Source organism: Acanthaster planci, linkage group LG08, assembly GCF_054643075.1.
Source record: "Acanthaster planci isolate LZ-2023a linkage group LG08, COTS_SCS, whole genome shotgun sequence".
NCBI lineage: Eukaryota > Metazoa > Echinodermata > Asteroidea > Valvatida > Acanthasteridae > Acanthaster > Acanthaster planci.
Window position 1 is genome coordinate 6,994,058 of NC_141784.1, and position 23,252 is coordinate 7,017,309.

Sequence of the window (23,252 nt, forward strand, 5' to 3'; positions counted from 1 at the left end):
TGTGTACATTGTCGCTTTTTGGTGCAAAGGGTGCAAATGTCTACAGTTGTTGATAGATTGAGAGTGCACACACTTCCAACTCAATCATCTTTCACTACTCACCATTCTTGATTCCTTTGGAGCACACTCTGAGAGAGAAATCATTGTACTTCTGGAAGCTTTTCTGCAGCATTCTCTCTCTGATCCCTCTCATGTGAAGAGACCTGGTGATGAGGCGTAGCATGTTAGGATCACAGATCTGCCACCAACCTTGTTGCAAGTCTGCACATAGAGAGAAAAAAATCATGTATGACACTCACCAATAACTGATGAATTAGACAAGCTTTCCTTCAAAAGAACAATACAATGTGAAATAACTTCCCATGGTGTTTAGCACCACTGCAAGCTTTAAATTACAAAAGCACCAAGATTAATCTCCATAACATACATGTATCTTGTATAAGCAATGAGGCAATCATGCATTTGAATTTTGCCGAGTGTCTCAGAGAACTTTATATTTTATCAAAGAATAATTATCAAAACACTTTGACTACTACACGGCAACACTTCCAAAAACTAAGGACATTCCAAAAAAGTTTTTGCTAGAGTCTGCAATGACTTGTCCTTAACTGTTTATTGGCAAACAATAAAAGTTATGATTCTAAATGCTCAGTACCAACCTTCAGGTACGGGATCCGTTTGTGCCTTCTCCATCTGATCTAAGAGAGCTTGCATGTTAGCAATGGCCTTCAAGTCAGCTTCTTCTTCTTCATCTTCTTCCTCTTGCTCTGTCTTGAGCTTGATAGTGTTGGCTAAGGGTAGCAGAGGATTAACGCTGGCAGTCTGATCCATCTGGTTCATCTGTAGAGTCTGTAGTGGAATGGGAGCTACTCCAGGGAAGCTATAAGCTCCCATGAAGGCGTTCATCTGACCCACGTGCATAAGTGGAAAGGGTACGTGATAGATCCCGTAAGGAGTTAGACCAAAAGCTGGCACAGCCTGGGCAGCCTGCTTGAACTGATCAGAGAAAGCATCGTTAGGGGTGGGTGTCTCTTCCTCTTGCTTGATGGGACTGGTCAGTAAGGAGGTGTCATCACAAGGCATACGAGGTAAGATGCTAAACCAAGAACCCATGGCTCCATTGGGTTTAGAGTCTAGAGAGAGAGATGGGGGTGGTATGCTTGAGGAGGTAATTGGAGGGAATGGACTTGAGGATGAGGAGGATGCTGGCCTGTCAGATCTCTGTAGCATACTGTCTATACTCAGATAGCCAAGTTTAGGACTGTTCTTCTTAATTGGGGATTTACGGTCTCCATCCTCGGAGCTCTCTGAAGGCTCCATCTTTGCACTGACAGTTGATGTGGAGGTTTCCGCTTTACAAGCCTCATCCTTGTTTACAGTACTTCCAACAATGGTTTCTGTCTGCTGAGTACCGTCGTCGTGACTTTTGTCAACCTTGGTTAAGTTCAGAGGCGCTTCCATGTACAGGTCTTCCCTAGTGTCTTGCTCAACTGGGCCATTCAACGCAATCTCTCCATTCACTTGGGGTACATTTTCTGTTCTTTTATTGTCGGCTGACTCAAGTTCTTCCTGGTCGTTTTCCAATCTAAGCTCAGTGACCTCCATCCTGACCTCCTCTTCTTGAGTATTTGAGGAGGATGGCACTGTTCTATCCTCACTGCATGAGGTCTCTGTCTCTGACTTGTTTGTTTCTTGAGTATTTGCACTACATGAGGTATCCATTGTTGTCTCTTTGGTTTCTTCGTCTTGTTTCTTCTCCTCTTCAATCTCCTCACTGTCTTTCTCTTTGTCTCCTTTCACCACCTCTTGCTCCTCCGTCGTCACCTCCTCTTTGCTGGTTTCTGTCTCGATCTTACTTTGTTCTAGAGTCTCTTTCTCCAGTTTGGTTGCTGTATTGTCAACTGTAAACATGTTTGGTTCAGCACTCTCCAAACCTTCTACAAGAATCCCACCAGCGTGAGGCAGCACCCAGTAACGGCGTCTGTATCGATCTTGACCAAAAGCAATGGCTCGTAGGGAATGAGAGGCCTCAAAGATCTTGTGACGAAACTGACCATGTTGCTGTTGATGAAAGTAACAAAAAGGAAATTACAACGCTTACATGTAGCATTCATCAGGACAGTACTGCTGGGAACAAACCAAATAACAGACTCATTGAAACTGTCATAAGAAAGTACAAATCACGGAATGTGAGAAAGGAACTTGGGGCTTCAGAATTTGATTTTATTGTATGTACATGTACATTAAAATATAAACGTTTTTATGAGAAATTATCAGAGTCATTATTTACCTCTCTCTTTGCCTGATACTGTCCAAAAACAGACACATCTTACCCTCGCATATACAAAATGTAATGTAAGCAACAGCCACATCAGGCATTACATGGAAAGGCTGAAGAGCTGATCCAGTCAACAAACTCTTGGAGGAACAAACTCAAAGATTCAAAGACTGGAATTCAAGTCTAATTTTGAGCACGTCACTCCATGAAGCACAAGCTGGGCAAATACAGGTACTGTAACTAATTCTAGTCCAACTTGGAGGTGGAATCCCGTCTAACATAGGACTGTTCTTGGCTTAACTGATGAATAAGTACATCTGACCTACCTTACTGAGTCTATTCTTGGCTTAACTGATGTACATCTGACCTACCTTACTGAGTCTTTTCTTGGCTTAACTGATGTACATCTGACCCACCTTACTGAGTCTATTCTTGGCTTAACTGATGTACATCTGACCTACCTTACTGAGTCTTTTCTTGGCTTAACTGATGTACATCTGACCCACCTTACTGAGTCTATTCTTGGCTTAACTGATGTACATCTGACCTACCTTACTGAGTCTATTCTTGGCTTAACTGATGTACATCTGACCCACCTTACTGAGTCTATTCTTGGCTTAACTGATGTACATCTGACCTACCTTACTGAGTCTATTCTTGGCTTAATTGATGTACATCTGACCTACCTTACTGAGTCTTTTCTTGGCTGAACTGATGTACATCTGACCCACCTTACTGAGTCTATTCTTGGCTTAACTGATGTACATCTGACCCACCTTACTGAGTCTATTCTTGGCTGAACTGATGTACATCTGACCCACCTTACTGAGTCTATTCTTGGCTTAACTGATGTACATCTGACCCACCTTACTGAGTCTTTTCTTGGCTTAACTGATGTACATCTGACCCACCTTACTGAGTCTATTCTTGGCTGAACTGATGTACATCTGACCCACCTTACTGAGTCTATTCTTGGCTTAACTGATGTACATCTGACCTACCTTACTGAGTCTATTCTTGGCTTAACTGATGTACATCTGACCCACCTTACTGAGTCTATTCTTGGCTTAACTGATGTACATCTGACCTACCTTACTGAGTCTATTCTTGGCTTAACTGATGTACATCTGACCCACCTTACTGAGTCTATTCTTGGCTTAACTGATGTACATCTGACCCACCTTACTGAGTCTATTCTTGGCTTAACTGATGTACATCTGACCTACCTTACTGAGTCTTTTCTTGGCTTAACTGATGTACATCTGACCCACCTTACTGAGTCTATTCTTGGCTTAACTGATGTACATCTGACCCACCTTACTGAGTCTATTCTTGGCTTAACTGATGTACATCTGACCTACCTTACTGAGTCGCTCCATCTTCTTCTCTATCTCTTCTACTCCTTCGTTTAGCGATTCAACTTCAACTTCTTCCTCTGCCCCACCATCTTCCTCTACTGCCCCACCCACTGCTCCTTCTTCTCCTCCACTCATGTCATCTTCATCATCATCTTTCTCATCATCATCGTCATCCTCGTTACTGACTTTTTTGTTCTGTTTTTCTGGGGTTCCATTAAGGGTCGGAGTAGAAGTTCCAGGCTCCTGCTTGGGTGTCACTTTATTATCAAACTGCTTGGAACGCAGTGTACGGAGCCTGTGATGACAACCAGAAAGTCTTCAATTTTAATCTGTCACCAAGAACATGTACGTGTGCATATTGACGGCTGAGCCAAGGATGAGACTTGAAGGATGCAGAGAAATTGATAATACTCAAAAAAGTATTGGGATTGCAGCAATGACAACAAAAAACTCACTTAAGATTTCAGGAATTATGATGGCTAAAAAGTCATGACTTCTCTCCAAAATGGCAAAAATATTCAAAATTCTGCACTGTTTTTTGAGAATGAGGAGCTATGGTAGCTAAACCTGATTAAATAAACCTCATAAAATTTTGAACTTCTGGGCCAAAATTCTAAAATACCCCAAAATCCTACAAATTCCACTCCTGTTGAGCTTCAAAATACAGAATCAATCAGAATCACATCAAACCTGAGATTAAATTTTACTATATAGATCCAGGAATATTCATGGCTAACAAAAGCCACCTACTGATCAAACACTGATACTGTCCAGAGTGCTCATGGATATTATTTTAAGGACTTACTTTCTTAGCTTTCCTTCCACAATCCACTTATCTCGTCGCAGGTTGGTAACCTTATCAATACCGCCCTCTATCTGTTGGATGACTGGTCGACTACACACCAACTGGTTGACGAGGAAGGCTAGGACAGAGGCTTTCTGCACAGCTGATAAGGCCTTGAAGGGAACAGTGCTCAACAGCTTGCCGATCTGAAGACCAAATGGGACAGAAAAACCGCACTTAAAGACGATTCACACAGGAAAAGTACCCCACCTACGTGTATGATTAAAACACTAAAAATTAAATGACCTCCAGAGAACAAGGCGTTACAAAATTGATACTTTCAAATTAATGAAATATGCAACATTTGGAGACAAAGGCATAGAAATGTAGGAACATGGAAACTTCTTAAATACAAATCTGGAGTACACATAACACATGGACAATACATCAGCCTGTAACTGTCTTAAAAATCCACAGTATTTAGAGCTACTGGTAAATGATATGTGGAAAGAACTCAAGATGTACATGTCCGTAAAAAATGGTGATTTGTAGTATGAGACATCTGGAAGACACTTAACATCCATAATACTGACCTCATCATCCTTTCCATTGACTCCAATTATGTAATAGCGTAGCATCTCAGACAGATTATCCTCTGTGATGTCAATATCTTCAACAGATTGACCCCAAGGGGATTTCTGAAATAGAAAACAACCAAAAAAGTGGCTGACTTATGATTCTGGCAAATACAGGACTAATGAAGTATTTCATTATCATTATTGAACTTCTTATAATTGACTTTCACTAGAATGCCAGGGGATGAAAGTCTGCATTGCCACCCGTACCAGCTACATCTCTACCATAGTCCTGCCCCTAATCATGACATCTTGTTCATACCTCAGGGTGATTATCTGGTGTACCAGGGTCTTCAAGAGCGAGAGCTAAGAGCTGTATCGCCAGTGCTATGACCTCACCAATGTACTCTGTCTCGTTAAGTAGACCTGCTTGCAATGTGGTCATTGTGGGAATGTCGTCTTCCTTATCTAGGGGTCAAAAAAATTAAATGGCACAAGGAAAAGAAAGGTTATTTTGTTACATGCAACAGATAAAAATTCAGCTGTTAAGATGAGACAAAATCAGGCATTAACATTGATCGTGTTGCTGGTGTACTGATAATCTCAAATAAATTATCATCTGTACAATCATGTATGACGTTTGGTTTAATGATGCACGTAACTCCTGAAATGGTTTTCGTCCACACCTTTCAACAGAAATGACACTTGGTACACATCTGGAAAACTGGATGACAAAAACATATGTTTTGAAATGACTTACCTAGATTGAGAGCATCACAGAATGTGTGGAGGAATTCAAGTGTCATTAGACAATCAGCAAAAGCCTGGCCTGGTAATTTGAGACCATTGAGTCGCTCAATGTTTGGCAGTGGCTACAAAGAACAAAGTTAGAATGAGGCAAGGATTCAATATGGCGCAAAGCAAACAGGAAACTTGAGAAAGGCCTTGACAGCTGGATTGAGATCACAGAGACAAATGTTGGTGGTTACACAGAAGATAAGGTCATAATCAAAGATACAGAATACGTGTATCTCAAGGCATCTATCCACACAGAGTAAGATGTGCTCTTCAAACACTTGAAGTCACACCTGCTGTGTCCTTCAGTATTATGTTTTAAAGACTTTTATATAATGTATTATACAAAAAAATCAAAAGTAATGTGAAATTTCATGTATTTGGTTTAAAATAACTGGCTAAAATTTAAATCTTAAAACCGTTTTTATTTTCTTTATAAATGCACAGACCAAGATTTACCCAATCAGCATATATTATTTCAGATTCTTGTAACCAGTTTTTGTCAAAAACTGTGCAAACCGTGGAAGATTTGAGGACATGTTCCTAGCACCTATATGTACATGTACCTTTGCCTCTTGCCCTAGTTTCATATCTTCCACAGGTTTCTTCAGATTCGAGGACATGTTGCTAGCACCTATATGTACATGTACCTTTGCCTCTTGTCCTAGTTTCATATCTTCCACAGATTTCTTCAGATTCGAGGACATGTTGCTAGCACCTATATGTACATGTACCTTTGCCTCTTGTCCTAGTTTCATATCTTCCACAGGTTTCTTCAACTCTTTAGCCATCTGCATCTCCAGTATCCGTTGCTGCATCTTACGGTCTTTCTTGGCCCTCTTCTCAACTTTCTTTTCATTCTTCTGCCTTTCTTTCTCCTGTAGAATTCCAATAGAACACAATTCAAGTTTAATGGTAAAACCTTACACAGGTTTTTTGTACACAAAGACGGAGTTTAATCAAGCATGTTTCTATGATCCGGGAATGGTCACCACTCCTTACCATGCAATGGTCACCACTCCTTACCATGTATCCTAATTATCCCTTGTTTTAACTAGAACAGCTTGGTAGCAGGGAAAACCTGTCTGGTAGATCCACACTAATGTACCATGAAAGCCTATTTAGGGTAAAACTGGCATACTTTTTCAGTAGAACCCCACTGTTTGAGCCAACAGAGCCACAAAGTAGAACACATCACTTACCAGTAAATTTACATGTATGCACTAAACATAAAACAGCTGGAAATCAGCCACAAGCAATATACATGTACATTGAATAGTGTAATAGCTGGTAAACTGTTGCTATTAATAAAAATGGTTATTTTTAATGTAGAGAGGATGTACATGAATATGTATGTGTACAACAGTCTCATGAAGCTGGTCAAAACCTTCTGATGTGTTGTATCAAGTGGGCAGAGTACCAGCTGTAGTGCTGCTGCTTTGTATGAAACTGTATGCTATGTTTTCAATGCTTATTCACTGCTTTTCAATGCTTACTTGCTAGTTTTCAATGCTTTCTCGGTGGATTTCAATGCTTACACGCTGCTTTTCAGTGCTTCCACGTTGCTTTTCAGTGCTTCCACGTTGCTTTTCAGTGCTTACTGACTTATTTCAATGCTTACATGTTGCTTTCCAGTGCTTACATGTTACTTTTCATTGCTTACTGACTTATTTCAATGCTTACATGTTGCTTTCCAGTGCTTACATGTTACTTTTCATTGCTTACTGACTTATTTCAATGCTTACATGTTGCTTTTCATTGCTTACTCGCTTATTTCAATGCTTACATGCTGCTTTCCAATGCTTACTCGCTTGCTTTCAATGCTAACTTACTAGTAGAGAAATATATGGAAAGGGAATGTTATCCTTTTAGTCCTGAACAGCAGTATGAAAAACGTGTGGAATGCTGTTTGGAATTGACAAACAATGCATCCATACATGTAGGTGGGATGGATGTCATCCTACCTCTTGTTTCTTTCGTGCTTCCAGAGCTCTGACTAACATCATATGCTGTTTTCTTCTCTCTCGTTCCTTTGATGACATCAACATAAATTAAGGAGATTAATAAGAAAGTTGCAAATATTTTGAATGCAATAAGATTAAATCAGGTCAAGTTATGATTGACACCTATCCACAGCACTGTACACTCAATGTGCGCATGCAGAACAAATACATGTATAAAGTCACAAAGGTCATGCTATATGTGTCATCTGAAATTACCAATGGTGGCATTATTCAGAAGAAAAAAAATGAAATATTTATCAGATTTGCGGTTGAAATTATGAATCTATGTCAAAGCCATTCAAAATGTAAACTGTATTAAAATTCCTTGAGATCAATGTGTGTTGCCTTAATTTGGTGAGTTTGTGACAAAACATACTGGAGAAAGAGAACTTGCACCTTGAAGGAAGGTACTTTAATATGGATGTAAAATCTCAGCTTTATTAAAACAGACCACGTTCTGGGAATTGATGTCCAAAGTATTTACTGGCAGTTCTCAAGCACATTTGAATAAATTAAGCTTTGCTTAAATTTCATTCCTTTGTGGTACAACTTCCAACGATTCAGGTACTATTTTACTGATGTGAATGAGGAAACCACAATCTTAGACAATGACTATATCGTATCTTACCATAATTAGCATATGCTTGCGACGTTCTCGCTCCTAATATAAAAGCAAACATAAAATAGACCAAAAAACAATTTTTTAAAAAATAGCTCCTACTTTCGGAATGGAAAAAAAAACTGTTACAGAAATGTTACAACAGCCATGATATTTTCAGTGAATCTGCAGTCAACAACTTTTTAGACATTTCAACCTTGAAAACATAAACAGAACAAGGTGTGAACTGGCCATGCTTTTGTGCAGTGCAAGCAAGCAAAATCTGACAACATCCTGGACCAACATATAGAAAATATACTCTTCCACAAAAGGAGAGCAGAGTCACCAGTCATCAAGTAATAAATGTGTGCATGTTGGCAATGTATTCTTCATTTAGTTATTCAAAATTATTTCCATTTTCATTTCTTCTGACTCTACTCTTGTTTTGAGGAAGCAAACATTCACCGGACTTCTTACCTGATGTTTAAGCAGTACAGCATGCTGACGTCTCATTTCTCGTTCCTAGGACAACCAAAACCAATGACTAACATTAGGATTTGACACTAAATCTTCACACCTCAATGAAGGCTGTTGGACAAAAATGACTAAATGACAGTGACCACAGAGAGGTTTGTGCATTCTACTATCAGTATCAAATGATAGAAAGCTTTTACATGTATATAGGGCTAGGCATATTCGAACACAACTTCTCCTAAAAGAAAATGAATTTAGACTTAAATTTCTTATAAAAGTCACTGTTTTTAGTCCATAAAACATACCAGTGCGAAAGCACAGAGTTGCACATCTTCTGGACTTGGTTGTTTTAAAAGTTTTGAAACAGACATAGGATTTTCCGAAAATTTATGCGTACTACTGCAAAACCTGATCCAAAATTTCACAGTTGCTAAGGGTTCTTAGAGACAACAACTCCAGACTTTTTACTCAAAGACAGCATACACGGTAAACTACAGTAAAGAGATAAGGTAGACATGTACATGAAAGTCACCTTCCGATGACAAGATGTCACACTGTGATAAAGGCAATGACAGTGGCATTTTGAATGGCTTTACAGTGGTTTTATGACTTTCATGAAGGTCTTATGATGCGTGTTCTTTGCAGGGATGGCTTATGTGATGTTAACATTGCACATCATAAGAGTGGAACCCCTTCTAAGTCACATGATCACTAGGGGTGTACATTGTTAATTTAAGATACATGTCGATGGAAAACAGTTTTCTTTTCAAAATTCCTGTCTCTATTGCCTGTGCAGGACTGGCATACCGGTACATAATGCCATAACTGAAAATGAAATTGCCTTGATTGCTGTCAATTCCTACTGATGTTTATACAAGCTGACCTACATCTACGAAAGTCAGTAATTTCTCATATTTCTTTCAAAGAAATAACTTTTAGAGCTTTGCTGTCAAAAAAAATGGGAAACTTTGGACCAGGTTTCAAAAGTACATGTAGGCATATATAGTGTGTTGCATATGATGTGAATCTGTTGAGTGTGAGTGGACAAAATATTGTTCATGAGATGGATATTTCCACTGAGAAACAACACATTTGTGTTCTTTATTCCTCATTTAATGAGAAACTAATTTAAAATCAAATAAACAGCCTTTTGGTTAGGACCCGGTTTTAATAAATCTACAAAATGACCATGTCAATGTTAATGTTAGTATTAACCTCTGCAAACCGGTGAAAGGTAGAAAGGTAATTAGATTCATAGATGGGATGCAGATGACAGAAAACATGAAAAGATTCTTTGGAAAGGTCAAAGGTCAAGCAAGCAAAGCCAGTGATGCTTAACACATAAAAAAGAAAACCAAAATTTGTAAAAGCCAAAATGAAAACATAAGCGGCATGTCTAACTATTACATCTCGTTTATGATCATGTGAATCTGATTGTGGCAGAGCAAGGAGCCACACTCTTAATACCAACGGTCTGTAATGAAAACTGCAATTAAACTGCCCCAACATTTTATTAGTAGCAGCCTATATGGACAGATTGCCTGCAATAAGATTGGATTAAAGAAGAACTGACTTTAGGATGACAGAAATTTCAAATGCTAGCCTATTACAAAATACTTCTTTAGAAGGATGTTTTTTGAGGACGGTCAAATATTTCATTGATGAGAAAAAATACAAAACACTGCAGACAGTCTTCCTAAAAAGGATCTTGGCCATTCACCAAAATAACCGTGCTGTAACTTTCAGATCTGTTTTATATTACTTTTGGGGAGCCTTTCCTTGTGTGAATTCATAATAATTTCAGCAATAACCTAAGAATGAATACACTTAAGATGTACTGAAAATGTATCCAAACTGAATTCCACCAATTACAGTTTACACAATCAAAAGAAACAACCTGTAAGAAACTTAATATGAGGTAAATATTTCCTGATTTGTTCACAGCAAAATCACTCTCAAGAAACTGACTAACTAATGTTCCTTTTCAATAAAGAAGGTCATGCCGCAAAACATGAATCACATAAAAACTTTTACAAAGAAAAACAGAAGAAACACTGACACAAGATTTTGTTAATCAACATACTAAGAAGTCCCAAACTATAAACTGAACCCATCAATCCCAAGACCATCACCATACCACAGAAAAACTGGACAACTGCCCAACAAATTGAGTCCCAAAAACAGGGTGAAAAAAAATGTGAAATGAAATGTTGTGGGTGTGGTTGGAGAGTGAACAAACCTTGGCACGCTTGAAGGCTTCCATCATTTTGGACTGGATTTCAGCTTGTTTTCGTTTTTTACGATCCTGTGCATGCAAAACAGGAATCAGTCTCACAAATAATATACACCTGATATCCTTTAAACCTGCCTCAGCACTTCTATGAAGCTAATTTCTCTTGATTTTGACAAGACAAACTCCAGGAATATACATGTACTGTACATGTAACATGGAATGTTTCTGCCTTGACAATGGGCTAAAACAAACATAACTAATACATCTATTTCTTGATCTCTCTTAGAAGATGACAAAAATCTTCATACAAAATTTTAACCCCTGATTGGCAGGCTTATAGTAATTCCTTAACCCATCATGGACCAGTTAAGTGCAGCCTATCCATATCGAGTTGTAAACTTGCCTAAACCAGACCGGCATCCACAGATGACATCATATGCCACCACAAGGTATGAAGTAAGCACTATTACCAGTGTCTTGCCTAGGGATATATGCCTTGTAACTCCTTAAGTGGGAATCAAAGCCCCTATTTCTTGAAGTCTTTATACCTGAATGACCATCTGATTCCTTTACTGGAAATCAGGAACTTGTTCCAAACTTTAATAGTAACATTGTCAGCCAACCTAATGGCATGCTTGTATTACTTGTATAGCAAAATAAACTGCAGGTAAGAGAAAAAAAATAGGGGAAAAGAACAACAGAGGACTGAATCCTGAGGAAGATCTGTCACAGAAATGGACAAGTCAAGACACAACACAATTGGCTGCAAAGAATGGAAGATAATGGAAAGAATACATGTAAAATGCTGCGGTGGCATTCCATTCATTTCTGAGTTGATAAACATAAAACAAGCAATACACAAAAATGTATTGAAATGAAAGGTGGAGAGAAAAAAGGGTATGTTCCTATCACATTCAAGAATGTGAACCGTGTCATCTCTGGAGAAAATCCAAATATCAAATACCCAGTGTGTACTAAACTCTGACACACTACCTTATGATGATTAAACTTTGAATAGACTATTGGATGCCACCATCAGGTCATGTGATATGAATTCAGAGTAACACTGTGTGTGGCATACTACACCTCTAAGTAAATGGTATAGACTATACCAAGACATCATTACTGTGGCACAACACTCTCACATGCAATCTCAACCTTGAGACATCTGTACATTTAGGCAAATCATGATACCCTATTGTTGAAAAGGGCACATCCCACCTGTCCAGGTGTGTGGTGCCACAGTGGTATTGCCAGGCCATAATCATGCTATAAGCTCTAACTTGCCACTTACAAATGACTGTACACTAGGTTTGTGCATAAGAGGACAATCCAATACTACCAATGCATGGCCCTTTGTGAAACACCAAGCATTCTGCATTTTCACTGCTGACAGCTAAGAGCAAACTTTTTTTTCAGATAAAACTAACCACAGTCTTCACAAGCCAGACAAAATGCAGTGTACACAGAAAACCTCACAAAATTCTGTCAGAGCTTGGTACAGACTCAGAATGTGAAAGGTGATACCCTTTTTCATGAGGAAAGTGAAAAGACGAGACACAAAACAACATCACAAGAAGCAAAGAAAAGAAACAACCAGCCCATTTATGTTTCCATGGTTACAGTTTTGTGTGTGACCACCTAGCTGTGCTTTACCACATGTTGTACACATGCCAACATTTAAAAAAGTATCACAATGTGTTTAGACTGCCACTGTTTTTACAAAACTTTCAAGACATTGAGATTAAAACAGTTTTTTGTAATACTTTCATGGCATAGTAAGAGTCACTTAAATACTCAAATACCTCCCACATGAAGATGGAAGAGATACGTATCTAGAAATCCTGTTGTTTGGGGAAAATATGCTGTCAACTGCTTTTAGAATATCAATTTTTTACAAATGTTTCTAAGAGATGTAAGATTTCAAAATGACATGATAAACCAATATGAATGTACCTACATGTATGAGTTTTTCTTAATTGGATCACCGTTTCCACACAAGACTGTATCAGTTTAAGTAGACTTTTCTAGTAAGGTGGAATGTTCAACCGAGTCATTTCATCTGCTGAGTAAATTCAAATCTCAGGATTGTGAAACCAAGAGGGGTAGTTGAAGGTGAGAACTGAGTACAAGAAAACAAGTCAGTCGTACCTGAAACAGAGATTGCTCTGTGGAAGCCTGCATCTGAAAAGATTCCAGGATTAATAATCATACAAATCATTTAAACCTCATGAACATATTGATCATTCCTTCAATTCAGTACTGATCATTTAGAAGAACACTGCATTATGAGATGTTTGCCCAAAGAGTTGAACATGTGATTAGGCTGGATTGAACATCTAGACATCATCTTTGCATCATCCTTGGTCACAAAAAGGTCTTTAAATTTCTTGATTAATTTTTGACAGTTTTGGAATCTTTTTTAATTATTGATCGTGTCTCTGCTAATAAGGGGGATGTTTCTTTCTTTGTTCCTATGATGACAGACCTAGAACAGCGACATGAGCCAGTGGTTTCAGAAGACGAGGGAACGAATGACAAGAGACTGAAGAGAGGATGTATCAGCTGCAGACCAAGGAGGGCAGGAAAGAATGAAATAGATGGCAAAATGAGAGGACAGGACTTGGGAATGGACACGGAATACTAGTCAGGGTACGTCGTGGGAAGGAAAAAATTGATAGAAACACACAAATTATGTCAGGTAAAGTTACACTAAACTGATAAAGTTTAAAAAGTTTGTGTAGGCATAAAATGTTAAGACTGGGTTTTGTTTATCTACAACTCACTGATTTATAATCCAAAGGACCTTTTTCAGGACAAAAAACTAACTTTGGACATGCAAAAGCTAACTACTCTTGCATATCAAAATTGGGTTCTATCATCTCCAACTGAAGTAGAACATATGTAATACAAAACTGCTGCAAACTCCAATTGAAGTCAGCTTCGTTTTTGAAATACAACACAAGTTAATACTAGTGCTGTAAAAATCCATCCCAAAGTTGAAAATTGGTTGAGAAAGCTTTGTTTTTAAACTGCATTATTTATGCATAATTTAAAATTGATGCAATGCAAGTCTATGAGGCCCTTTCAATGACAAAAAGACGAGGTATCACCATGACAAGTTACCTCAACCATTTGATGTGCACGCATCTCTCTCTCCATTCGTAGCTGCTCCATTCGAGACCGTTTCTGCTGCTGCTTCAGGAAAAGACGATGTTCTTTAGCACGTCGTTTTTCTTCTGCAGCTTGGAGAGCTGCCGAGTAGAATCATTGACATACAATTGTTACAGGATTTTTTTTTAAAGGGAAAGAGATGATGTACCAGTAGAACAATGTCCAATGAAATGTTCTGCTTGCACTTGCAATGTTGCCACACATGATGGATGCTTAAGACATTCTCTAATCACTTTCTGGTTTACTACCTGTGATTTATTCCACAGGTTAGCTGAACACCTACACAAACTGGGCAACATAAGCTGGTGCTCTATCTTGCTATTCTTAAGTCACTGTAAACATGTCACATGTACATTGCATAATCATGTTGCATGTCATTCAGTGAGGATTGCTGGATGAATTACAATGGAGTTTAACATAGGCGATGACTAGTTTGCCATACAATGGCTTCTGGTTGCTTGATAATAACTATAATGACTATTAAGGCGGCACATATCATGTCAGCAGCACAGTTACACCAGGCACTATTACAATTATTACCCCCATTCATCAGGCCATAAGACCAATTCAAGCAGTCAATATCACTGCACATCCTGCTTCCACCCTTACAGGCACCCATTCATACTCTAAGGAGGGGTGAGAGCCATGTGAAGGTAAAGTGACTTGTCCCAAATGGCAACATGAAACTGGCTGCTGGATTTGAACCCTGGACCCTATGATTGGGAGTCACAAACCCTACCTATGCCCACGCCATGCTTTTGGCAAGGGCTTGTTGTCAGTGAAGTTGAGCTAGCCTACCCTGCTGTCTCCTTACCCTTATAGCCAGATGTGGCTGCTGCTGGATTCAAACACTTGACCCTGTGATTGGTATTCAAAAACCCTTCCCATCGTTATGCTATTCTTTTGGCAAGGAGTTATGTTGTCAGTGAAAAAGTTGAGCTGGCCTATTTTACTGTCTCATTGAATTTATGGCCAGATATGCCTGCTTATGAATTTAAACCCCAGACCCTATGATTGGGAGTCATAAACCCTACTTAAAATGCGTATAACATGATATTGGCAAGGATAAAGTTGAGCTAGCCTACCTTGCTGTCTCCTCGCCTCCCTGGCCAGATGTGCTTGCTGCTGCCGTTCTAACTTGCGTCTCATCTTGGCCTCTTGAATTCTCCGCACCATCTCTGCTTTGTATCAGCGGACAAGGAGGAAGACACGTGCGGTCATAATCAGTTCAAGTCTAAATGGAAGTCTGAGTGTGTTATCAAGAATCCAGAATGTAGTTATTTAGGTGGTGCCCTCAAGAAAATTGTCCTGAGCATACTCAAAGAAGGCTTGGTGCCATTGTAATGTATGTGACACCTCTAATTACACGTTTTCAGGTATTGCAGCTAAAATTACAATTGGTACGTTCTGTTTTTCTTTTCTTAGCATCCACAGACATTCAAAAATTCAGGCAAACTTTTACTCATTACTTGCAGAATTTCAGATCCTTGCACTTGACTTATGAGTCGGTCCCTGAATTTTCCAAATGTATCAATCAATATCAGTCCATTTCAGACAGGAAATCAACTCTCCCCATTATCCAATGTTTGTACTGCCCCCAACCTTGGTGTTCAATCTTCTTGCGATGTTTGACTTCCGCAGCACGCCGAGCCAACTCCTGAGCGATGCGTTTCCTCTCAGCATTCTTGACAGGTCGACCTGGACGTGGCTTACGCCCCATCAGGATGTTGATGCGTTGTTGCAGTTCACTCTCGGTCAACTTCTCAAAGATGATACCCTGCAGATGAGGAAGGGGAAAGATGGTTTCTATTAGGAGGGTGAAGGGAAGATTGGCAAATATCCAACCCTGGACTAGCGTTGTTCTTCATTAGTATTGGAGCATATTGCAACATACAGGTAACTATGATTGCCAATTTTTATTCATAACTTACGGCAAGTATCAAGTTCTGCTACATTAGTTTTAATGAAACAGTTCAAAAAGGAATCATGCTTCTCATTGGACATTGAATGATCTAGTATGGCCAAGGTTAAGCAAGAACTCGTAATGCTAGAAACTTACCCCAACATTCTCATTGTCTGGTTTAGGATTCAGAAACTCTCCAATACGAATCTTGGCACTAAAGCTGAAATGTTCTCGACCAACATCCACAATGCCACGTCTCTGTATGTACCTCATGACCTCGGGATAGGTGCGTAGTTTCTTACCACATGGACCATAGTACAGGACATCACCTTTGACCCGGTCACCAGGTCCTAATTGGCGTATGATGACCTGACGACGCCATCCCCGGGATAGAGGTCTACGGACGGCTCTTTCATCAGTGACACGAAGACGTTTACGCTGAACAGCTGTGAACCAAAGAAAGCAAATATCTATATGTAGGTCCTACACTTGCTATATCACATGGTCATGATTCCATGGTTGTTATGGCTATATCTAAAAATCTTAGCTGTGACTTACAGTAACACACACACATCTATGGGAAAAAGCAATAGCCACTAGTCAATGACTTCCAAAGGACTGGCTATTATTACTATACACTTCAGCTATAGGAAGACCCTTCTTAGAGTCAGAGATGCCATATGTAACTCATTCTTAACCAATCCAAATACCTAATCTACACGTATCAATGATGTTAAACTTTAGACCACTTTAAGCACTTTTAGCAGTCATCGATACAGACAAATTTTGAGCACATGTGCATCAAGATATTTGAAACAAAATGTAACAATATGATGTCTGATTGAATTTATCCATAATCCTTAGACATATAAATAAATGGATAAGAAACAAAAACCCCTCCTATCCATCCGTCTTGCCCATTCCCCACCCCCAGACAGAGTAAGGGAGTTAAGAAATTAATTGCAACAGGCAAAGTACAGGTAGAAAACTCCAAGACACAGTATCAACAGTGTATAAACAGCTATTGTAACAACCTGCCTCTAGACATGATAATGGCATTATTACTCACAATCTGGGGAAATGTTTTATCAGCAATGATGAGAAGTCACTCTTGCTGTTTTAAAATCAGTGGCCTCACCTGACCTCTAAAAGGTTTCAAAACAATTACTTTTCCAGTAATTCCAAATGTGTTTTCCAAAAGATCCAAAAAAGAAAGGCACTTGTGGGTGTGCATTGGGTAGAAAACTTTGCTACAATCTTTTTAGTACAAGAAATACAATACTACTTTTTTAAGACTTTAAATACACTGTACTTTTTCAAATTCTTCACCCTTAAAGATTTATAGATGTATAATTTTCACATCAAAAAATCTCCGAAAATCACATAACTTTACAAAAACATGAACAGATACGTTGTCCAAGATTTTAAAGATTGTCCAAGAATCCAACAGCAAAACTACATCAAAGACAATGTTAAGAGCTTACGCATGTATGCAGCAAACAAGTTACTGTCATGATCAGCTTTACGTTTCAGCAAGATGTTCATCGGCATGGGACTATTTTGTGATTCTCTAGCCATGGTGCTTGCGTCAGTGTCTTCCGAGTTCTCCCTCTGAGTCTTCTCCAAATCATCATCATCATCATAATTGTCATCATCGGTGTCCAGAGCTGACCCAGAATCTGATGAAACTACAAGGATACATGTATTTAACAAAACAGAAAATTTTAGCGACCAATAATTCGCAGTTTTAAATTTTTTCTCCAGTTAGAAAATTTACAGCACTTTGAATCTTTTCAAACACGCAAATACTTTATCATTAAGAATATCTTATGAAATTTTAATTAATAAAATAATTTTATGGTATTTCAGTTTTAATGGCTTCTGGCCACTGCCCCCCCGAACAGATATGTCAACAAATGGGAAGAGCCAGCGACCTACACATAGGGCTGGATAGCTCAGTTGGTAGAGCACTGGTACGGTATTCCAGAGGTCGCAGATTCAAATCCCGCTCCAGTCAATTTCTTTCTTCATCTTTATAATCATAAGTTTATTATGTCAGAATAAACAATTGTGAGAAAATGATCAAAGCTAAAAAGTTAACCTTTTGGGAAATACATTCAATTAATCCAGTCAAGTTTGATAAAATTCAGGCCTTTCCAAGGGGCAACCTTCAGAGACACATCATAATTCTTCCTTGTAATCTTAAAGAAAACCCTGCCAACCACTTAAACAATGCTGCTTGCTGTTTGCCTGGTGTAATTCATTTTTACTCTAAACACAACTCACCATCCTGGCAATCATCAGATACTCCTGTGACATCACCCACACTATCACTGTGTTCTCCACCCTCTTTGTCAGCTGTTGGCCCTGCCTCTCCTTTCTCTCCACCCCTCTGCTTAGTCTTCGCCTTAGCAGATACTGATGGAGCTGGGGAGATTTCAACACTTGGGGCAGCCGACTCCTGGACTGTGACCATTCCCTGTGTTCCATTCACCTATGGGCAAGTCCATCGGTGAACCAAGTTTTAGTTTCAACCATTCCTTTTAGAAGCAAGTTTGTGGTAGATACATGTAGATATGCACATCCAGAAAGAGTTTGAAAGTTTGATTAGAATTCCTTTGAATTTAATCTAAAGAGAAGGCTAACACTGTTGAAAGTGCTGATATTGAGGCCACAGAATTACAAATTATGGCTCAAATCATCATGGGTATGTCAGAGGTGAGATGCGGGGATGTTCAAAAGGCCAGAAAAGTAGCAAACCTGAATGAATAAACCTAAAACAAATCACAATGGGTTCAAAATAACCCAGGAAATCACACACCTGCTGTGTTATTCGCAAACTACCCGATTGGCATATTTTCAACACTATGCCCACAACCCCATCAAAAACAAGAAAGACTGAAGCTTTGGTTGCCAATGAAAGTCATTCTGAAAAAAATACACGTAGGGCTCATTAAAGGACCAGCCACAATCAACACCTATATGTAAGCAATTTCACCCTACACCCTCAAACTCCAAGTAGTGGACCAGTAGTAATTTCACAGGAGGAAAAAGTGACCAACTCCTCCAAAACCACTCTCATCCCCCTCATCCCCACCCTCCACCCTCACCCCCACCCTCACTTTCCACCCCCAACCCTCACTTTCCACCCCCAACCCTCACTTTCCACCCCCAACCCTCACTTTCCACCCCAACCCTCACTTTCCACCCCAACCCTCACTTTCCACCCCAACCCTCACTTTCCACCCCCAACCCTCACTTTCCACCCCAACCCTCACTTTCCACCCCAACCCTCACTTTCCACCCCAACCCTCACTTTCCACCCCCAACCCTCACTTTCCACCCCAACCCTCACTTTCCACCCCAACCCTCACTTTCCACCCCAACCCTCACTTTCCACCCCCAACCCTCACTTTCCACCCCCAACCCTCACTTTCCACCCCAACCCTCACTTTCCACCCCAACCCTCACTTTCCACCCCAACCCTCACTTTCCACCCCAACCCTCACTTTCCACCCCCAACCCTCACTTTCCACCCCCAACCCTCACCCTCCACCCTCACTCCCCACCCTCACCCCCTACCCTTACCCTCTCATCTCACTCCCCACCCTCAGTCCCCTTCCCACCCTTACCCCACCCTCACTCCCCATCCTCACCTGTAATTCTAGATTCCTTGCTGTCTTTTGTCTCTTCTCTGCCCTGCCTTTACCCTTCATCTTTCCTCCTCTGGTGGTTTCTTCTCTGTTCTCTTTCCTTGGCCTGCCTGGTTTGCGTTCTCTTCCTCCAGTGGATGAGGTCTGACCTCTCTCCAGTCTTGCCTTCTCAGCCAAGAGGAGTTTCTCTCGTTCAGCTTGTGCTCTCTTCTGCATCCGTAGTTGCTGTTGCTGTTCTTTGATTTGTTGCTCAAACTGCAGCGTCAGTTGCTCAGCTCGTCGCTTCTGTTCTTGTTCTCGTAACAGCTGCTCCTGTAGCTCTTTCTCAGTCAAAACTGCATCTTTAGGTTGTTTCCGCTGCACAGAATAAAAACAAATTACTTCCGATGAGCTGCTTTTTCATACCATAATTTTCCATGTTCAAACTTGGTAAGCACGAACTTTAGTCCAATACTGAATCACTTCACTGCAAACTATGGGTGCACAAAGTGTAGTGTAGCCTACAGTGTAAATACACCCAGCAGTAAACTATCAGCGCAATTAATGGTCACTGCCAAGACTCATTATATTGTACAAAATGTACGTTATGTCACACCATCCAAAGGACACCTACTACATCAACACTCAGTGACGTAAAAAAGTGCCTTGAAAATAGCAAAGAAAGCATAAGAGGGCTGGATATAATGCATAGCCATGAGATGGCATGTACAAGAACATTCATATGGCTGTGGAAAATATACCATGTCTGGAGAGTTTATCAAAGTACATTTCAAAAGGATTACTATTCAACAAGACAGTCATATTGGAACAGTCTCATTTTTTGTTTGACCAGAACAAATTTATCAGAATCTTGTCATCATGCATGTACACAGATACCTGTCACTGTGACAATGCAATATAAATGCATATGTACCGGGTATGTGGTTTCATTCCCAGTAGTAAGACTGATGTCCCCTAAGTCAAGTTAGGATATTTTAGTATGATAATACAAAGTGCAGAAAGGGCTTCTATCTAGCGGTAACACAATGAGTGTTGAGTAATGCTAGGTCTAGGACAGTTCGGTTTTGAAACCACACACGTACACATTTTATACTTTGTGTTTTGCTGAACTACCTAAGGAGAATATTGTCCTTCCCCATAAAGACAAAACTATACACGTATGTGTCTTGATATTGACTTTGTAGTAGGGGCAAAACTTTCAAAATCTCCCAAGCAATGAACATGGAAGGCATGATGACCCACAGTAAAGGGTGTCCTTCACACAGATTAAACATGTTAGCCTTTCTCATGTTAGTAGAAATATATGTACTTAATCTTAAATTTAAATGCATGAGTTATATGTGTGGTTCAATAAACAAAATGAAATGTGTTGATAGCCAGTTTCATAAACTAAAATTGTTATTACGCCCAATCACGAGAGATAAAAGGCTGGAAAATTTTCAGAAATTAATAAAAAAGTAAAGAAGGCTCAAAAGAATAATCTCTCAAATGCTTTGCCACTGGAGTTGTGCTGTACATGTACAAAGTACATGTAGGTGATTTTTTTTTCCTCAACCAGATAATTTTACATATCTAGTGCACAGACAAAGCCACCAATAAATCCAAAACCTTGGGCAGCATTTACAGTATTAAGCAAAGCACAAATCAAAAACTATGGCCACGTACAAAAGCATAAAAAAGAGTCATTAAAAGCAAAAACATGAAACAGGAAATGATTTTTTCACTGATTATAATTATAGGTAGAGAAGTTTTCACTTGTAGTTTGTTCAGACAACCACCCATCATCAATGATATCTTGAATCTTGAGACTTCAACATACATTTGATACACAAAACCAGGCGTACATGTACAACCTTCCAACATTGAACAAACTTTGTTTCTTTTCCTTTCTAAACTAATGTGATCATTTCTGTTTCACTTGGCTGACTTCAGTGCTGGTTCATACTTAACAAAAATGCCAATGTAAAACAAATTTCACATCACAAATCACCCCAGCAAAATTTGCTTGTGCTGATATGCATTCAACTTTAGTCCCGTACTTGTGCATCATAAGAAAAAAAAATCTGCAACACCCTGACTTTCCTGTGAAGTAAAAACGGTTTTTAAGGGGGTGAACTGATGCAACACCCTGACTTTCCTGTCAAGTATGAACCATTTTTAAGGGGAGTGAACCGATGCAACAAGAATTCCCATCACCTCAAAAGCCTCCTGCAATGTGTTAGTAGTGCAATGATCAGTGCCGTCAGATGAGGTGGTGATAGGAGTGAGAGAAGGGGTGGTAGATGTGGTGATGTTGAGATCATTAGTAAGTGACTCAGTAGTGACCTCCTGTCCGCTCTTCCTGTGGTGATGATGGTGATGACGATGCTGGTCGCCATGACGATGGTGATGTTTCTTTTCAGAACGCTGTTCATTAGAAGCACTGCTCTTTTGTCCTTCCTTAGGTGAGAGTAAGCCAGCCTTCTGTTTGCGGTTCAAGGAACTCTGTTGCTTCTCTCGGATGCTCTTTTGTTGCTCAAGAAGCAGTTTTTGACGGGCTTCCAATTCTTTCTTAGCCTGTCATTTAGAAACAATGAAACAGTACATGTACCGGTACTTCCTGCCTGGAAACCTTTAAACATTCAAAACAACTTAACCTGTGCTTACCAAGGCCCTTTACATCTACATGCACATGTACGTTAGGTGTTTTAATGTTTACATACCTGACAATCCTAACAAAGTGTGTAAACAGTCTCCTTAATGTGACTTTCACACACTTCGAAATATTTCAAGTTATTTTTCATTAAAAATAAGCAAACTGTTAATGTGAGTTGCATTCCACATTCCATAAAACAGTATTTGATTTCATATTACATGCCAGTAATGATTTGGAAAGTGGCACATGACTCATTTGGAGAAATACGTGTATATGGTTTGGAGAAAAAAGAACTGTTCACATTAAAGTCAATGAATTGACAAAATGATACAAGCTTCAAGAGGTTAGACTCCATTCAAGTCATTGTTGACGCAAGTAGGCCAAAGGAGTATGAACAGCTAAAAACCTCCATGCTTATGCAAGAAGAACTCAATAAAAATGCAGACTTGATCCAAGTTGTTCCTACCTGCATGATTTCTGCCATCTCCTTCTCATCACTGTACTGATCAGAATCACTCCCAGAATCTCCACTGCTAACCTCTGACATGTTGCTGTCAGAATCTCCTGAGCTCAAACCGTTGTCACTACTGTCGCTACTTCCTTGCTTGCCAGGGTCCTTTGATGAGGCAGATGAACTTTTCTTCTTCTGAGGGGACAAAGCTGGGGAACTTGATGGTAAGCTTGTTCTTGGGGAAGGGGATTTGGAGGAACGTTGTCTGGGTGATGATAAAGAGGGGCTGGGAGTGGACACCTTGATGCTAAGTTTCTGTGGTAACAAATGAATAGGAA

At 39.6% G+C, this 23,252-nt stretch overlaps 1 protein-coding gene across 19 annotated transcripts in view; it reads right to left on the bottom strand.

Annotated features, from left to right (window-relative positions):
* Positions 1–23,252, bottom strand: part of baz2b (bromodomain adjacent to zinc finger domain 2B) — a 58,524-nt gene that overhangs the window by 17,278 nt on the left and 17,994 nt on the right. For 6 of the 19 annotated variants that reach the window (XM_087139595.1, XM_087139587.1, XM_087139582.1 and 3 more), the window contains 22 exons: positions 22,930–23,229; positions 22,025–22,384; positions 19,832–20,185; positions 18,462–18,669; positions 17,660–17,863; positions 16,332–16,621; positions 15,875–16,049; positions 15,358–15,453; positions 14,225–14,352; positions 13,250–13,282; positions 11,105–11,170; positions 8,869–8,913; positions 8,422–8,454; positions 7,755–7,820; positions 6,441–6,668; positions 5,756–5,867; positions 5,318–5,463; positions 5,014–5,118; positions 4,442–4,626; positions 3,640–3,931; positions 660–2,061; positions 103–261 (listed from right to left, as the gene is read on the bottom strand). In XM_087139595.1, the coding sequence (XP_086995721.1) occupies positions 103–261; positions 660–2,061; positions 3,640–3,931; positions 4,442–4,626; positions 5,014–5,118; positions 5,318–5,463; positions 5,756–5,867; positions 6,441–6,668; positions 7,755–7,820; positions 8,422–8,454; positions 8,869–8,913; positions 11,105–11,170; positions 13,250–13,282; positions 14,225–14,352; positions 15,358–15,453; positions 15,875–16,049; positions 16,332–16,621; positions 17,660–17,863; positions 18,462–18,669; positions 19,832–20,185; positions 22,025–22,384; positions 22,930–23,229 (4,987 nt within the window). The remainder of the gene's footprint in view (positions 1–102; positions 262–659; positions 2,062–3,639; positions 3,932–4,441; positions 4,627–5,013; positions 5,119–5,317; positions 5,464–5,755; positions 5,868–6,440; positions 6,669–7,754; positions 7,821–8,421; positions 8,455–8,868; positions 8,914–11,104; positions 11,171–13,249; positions 13,283–14,224; positions 14,353–15,357; positions 15,454–15,874; positions 16,050–16,331; positions 16,622–17,659; positions 17,864–18,461; positions 18,670–19,831; positions 20,186–22,024; positions 22,385–22,929; positions 23,230–23,252) is intronic. The other 13 variants (XM_087139598.1, XM_087139593.1, XM_087139584.1 and 10 more) reach the window with 12 other exon arrangements.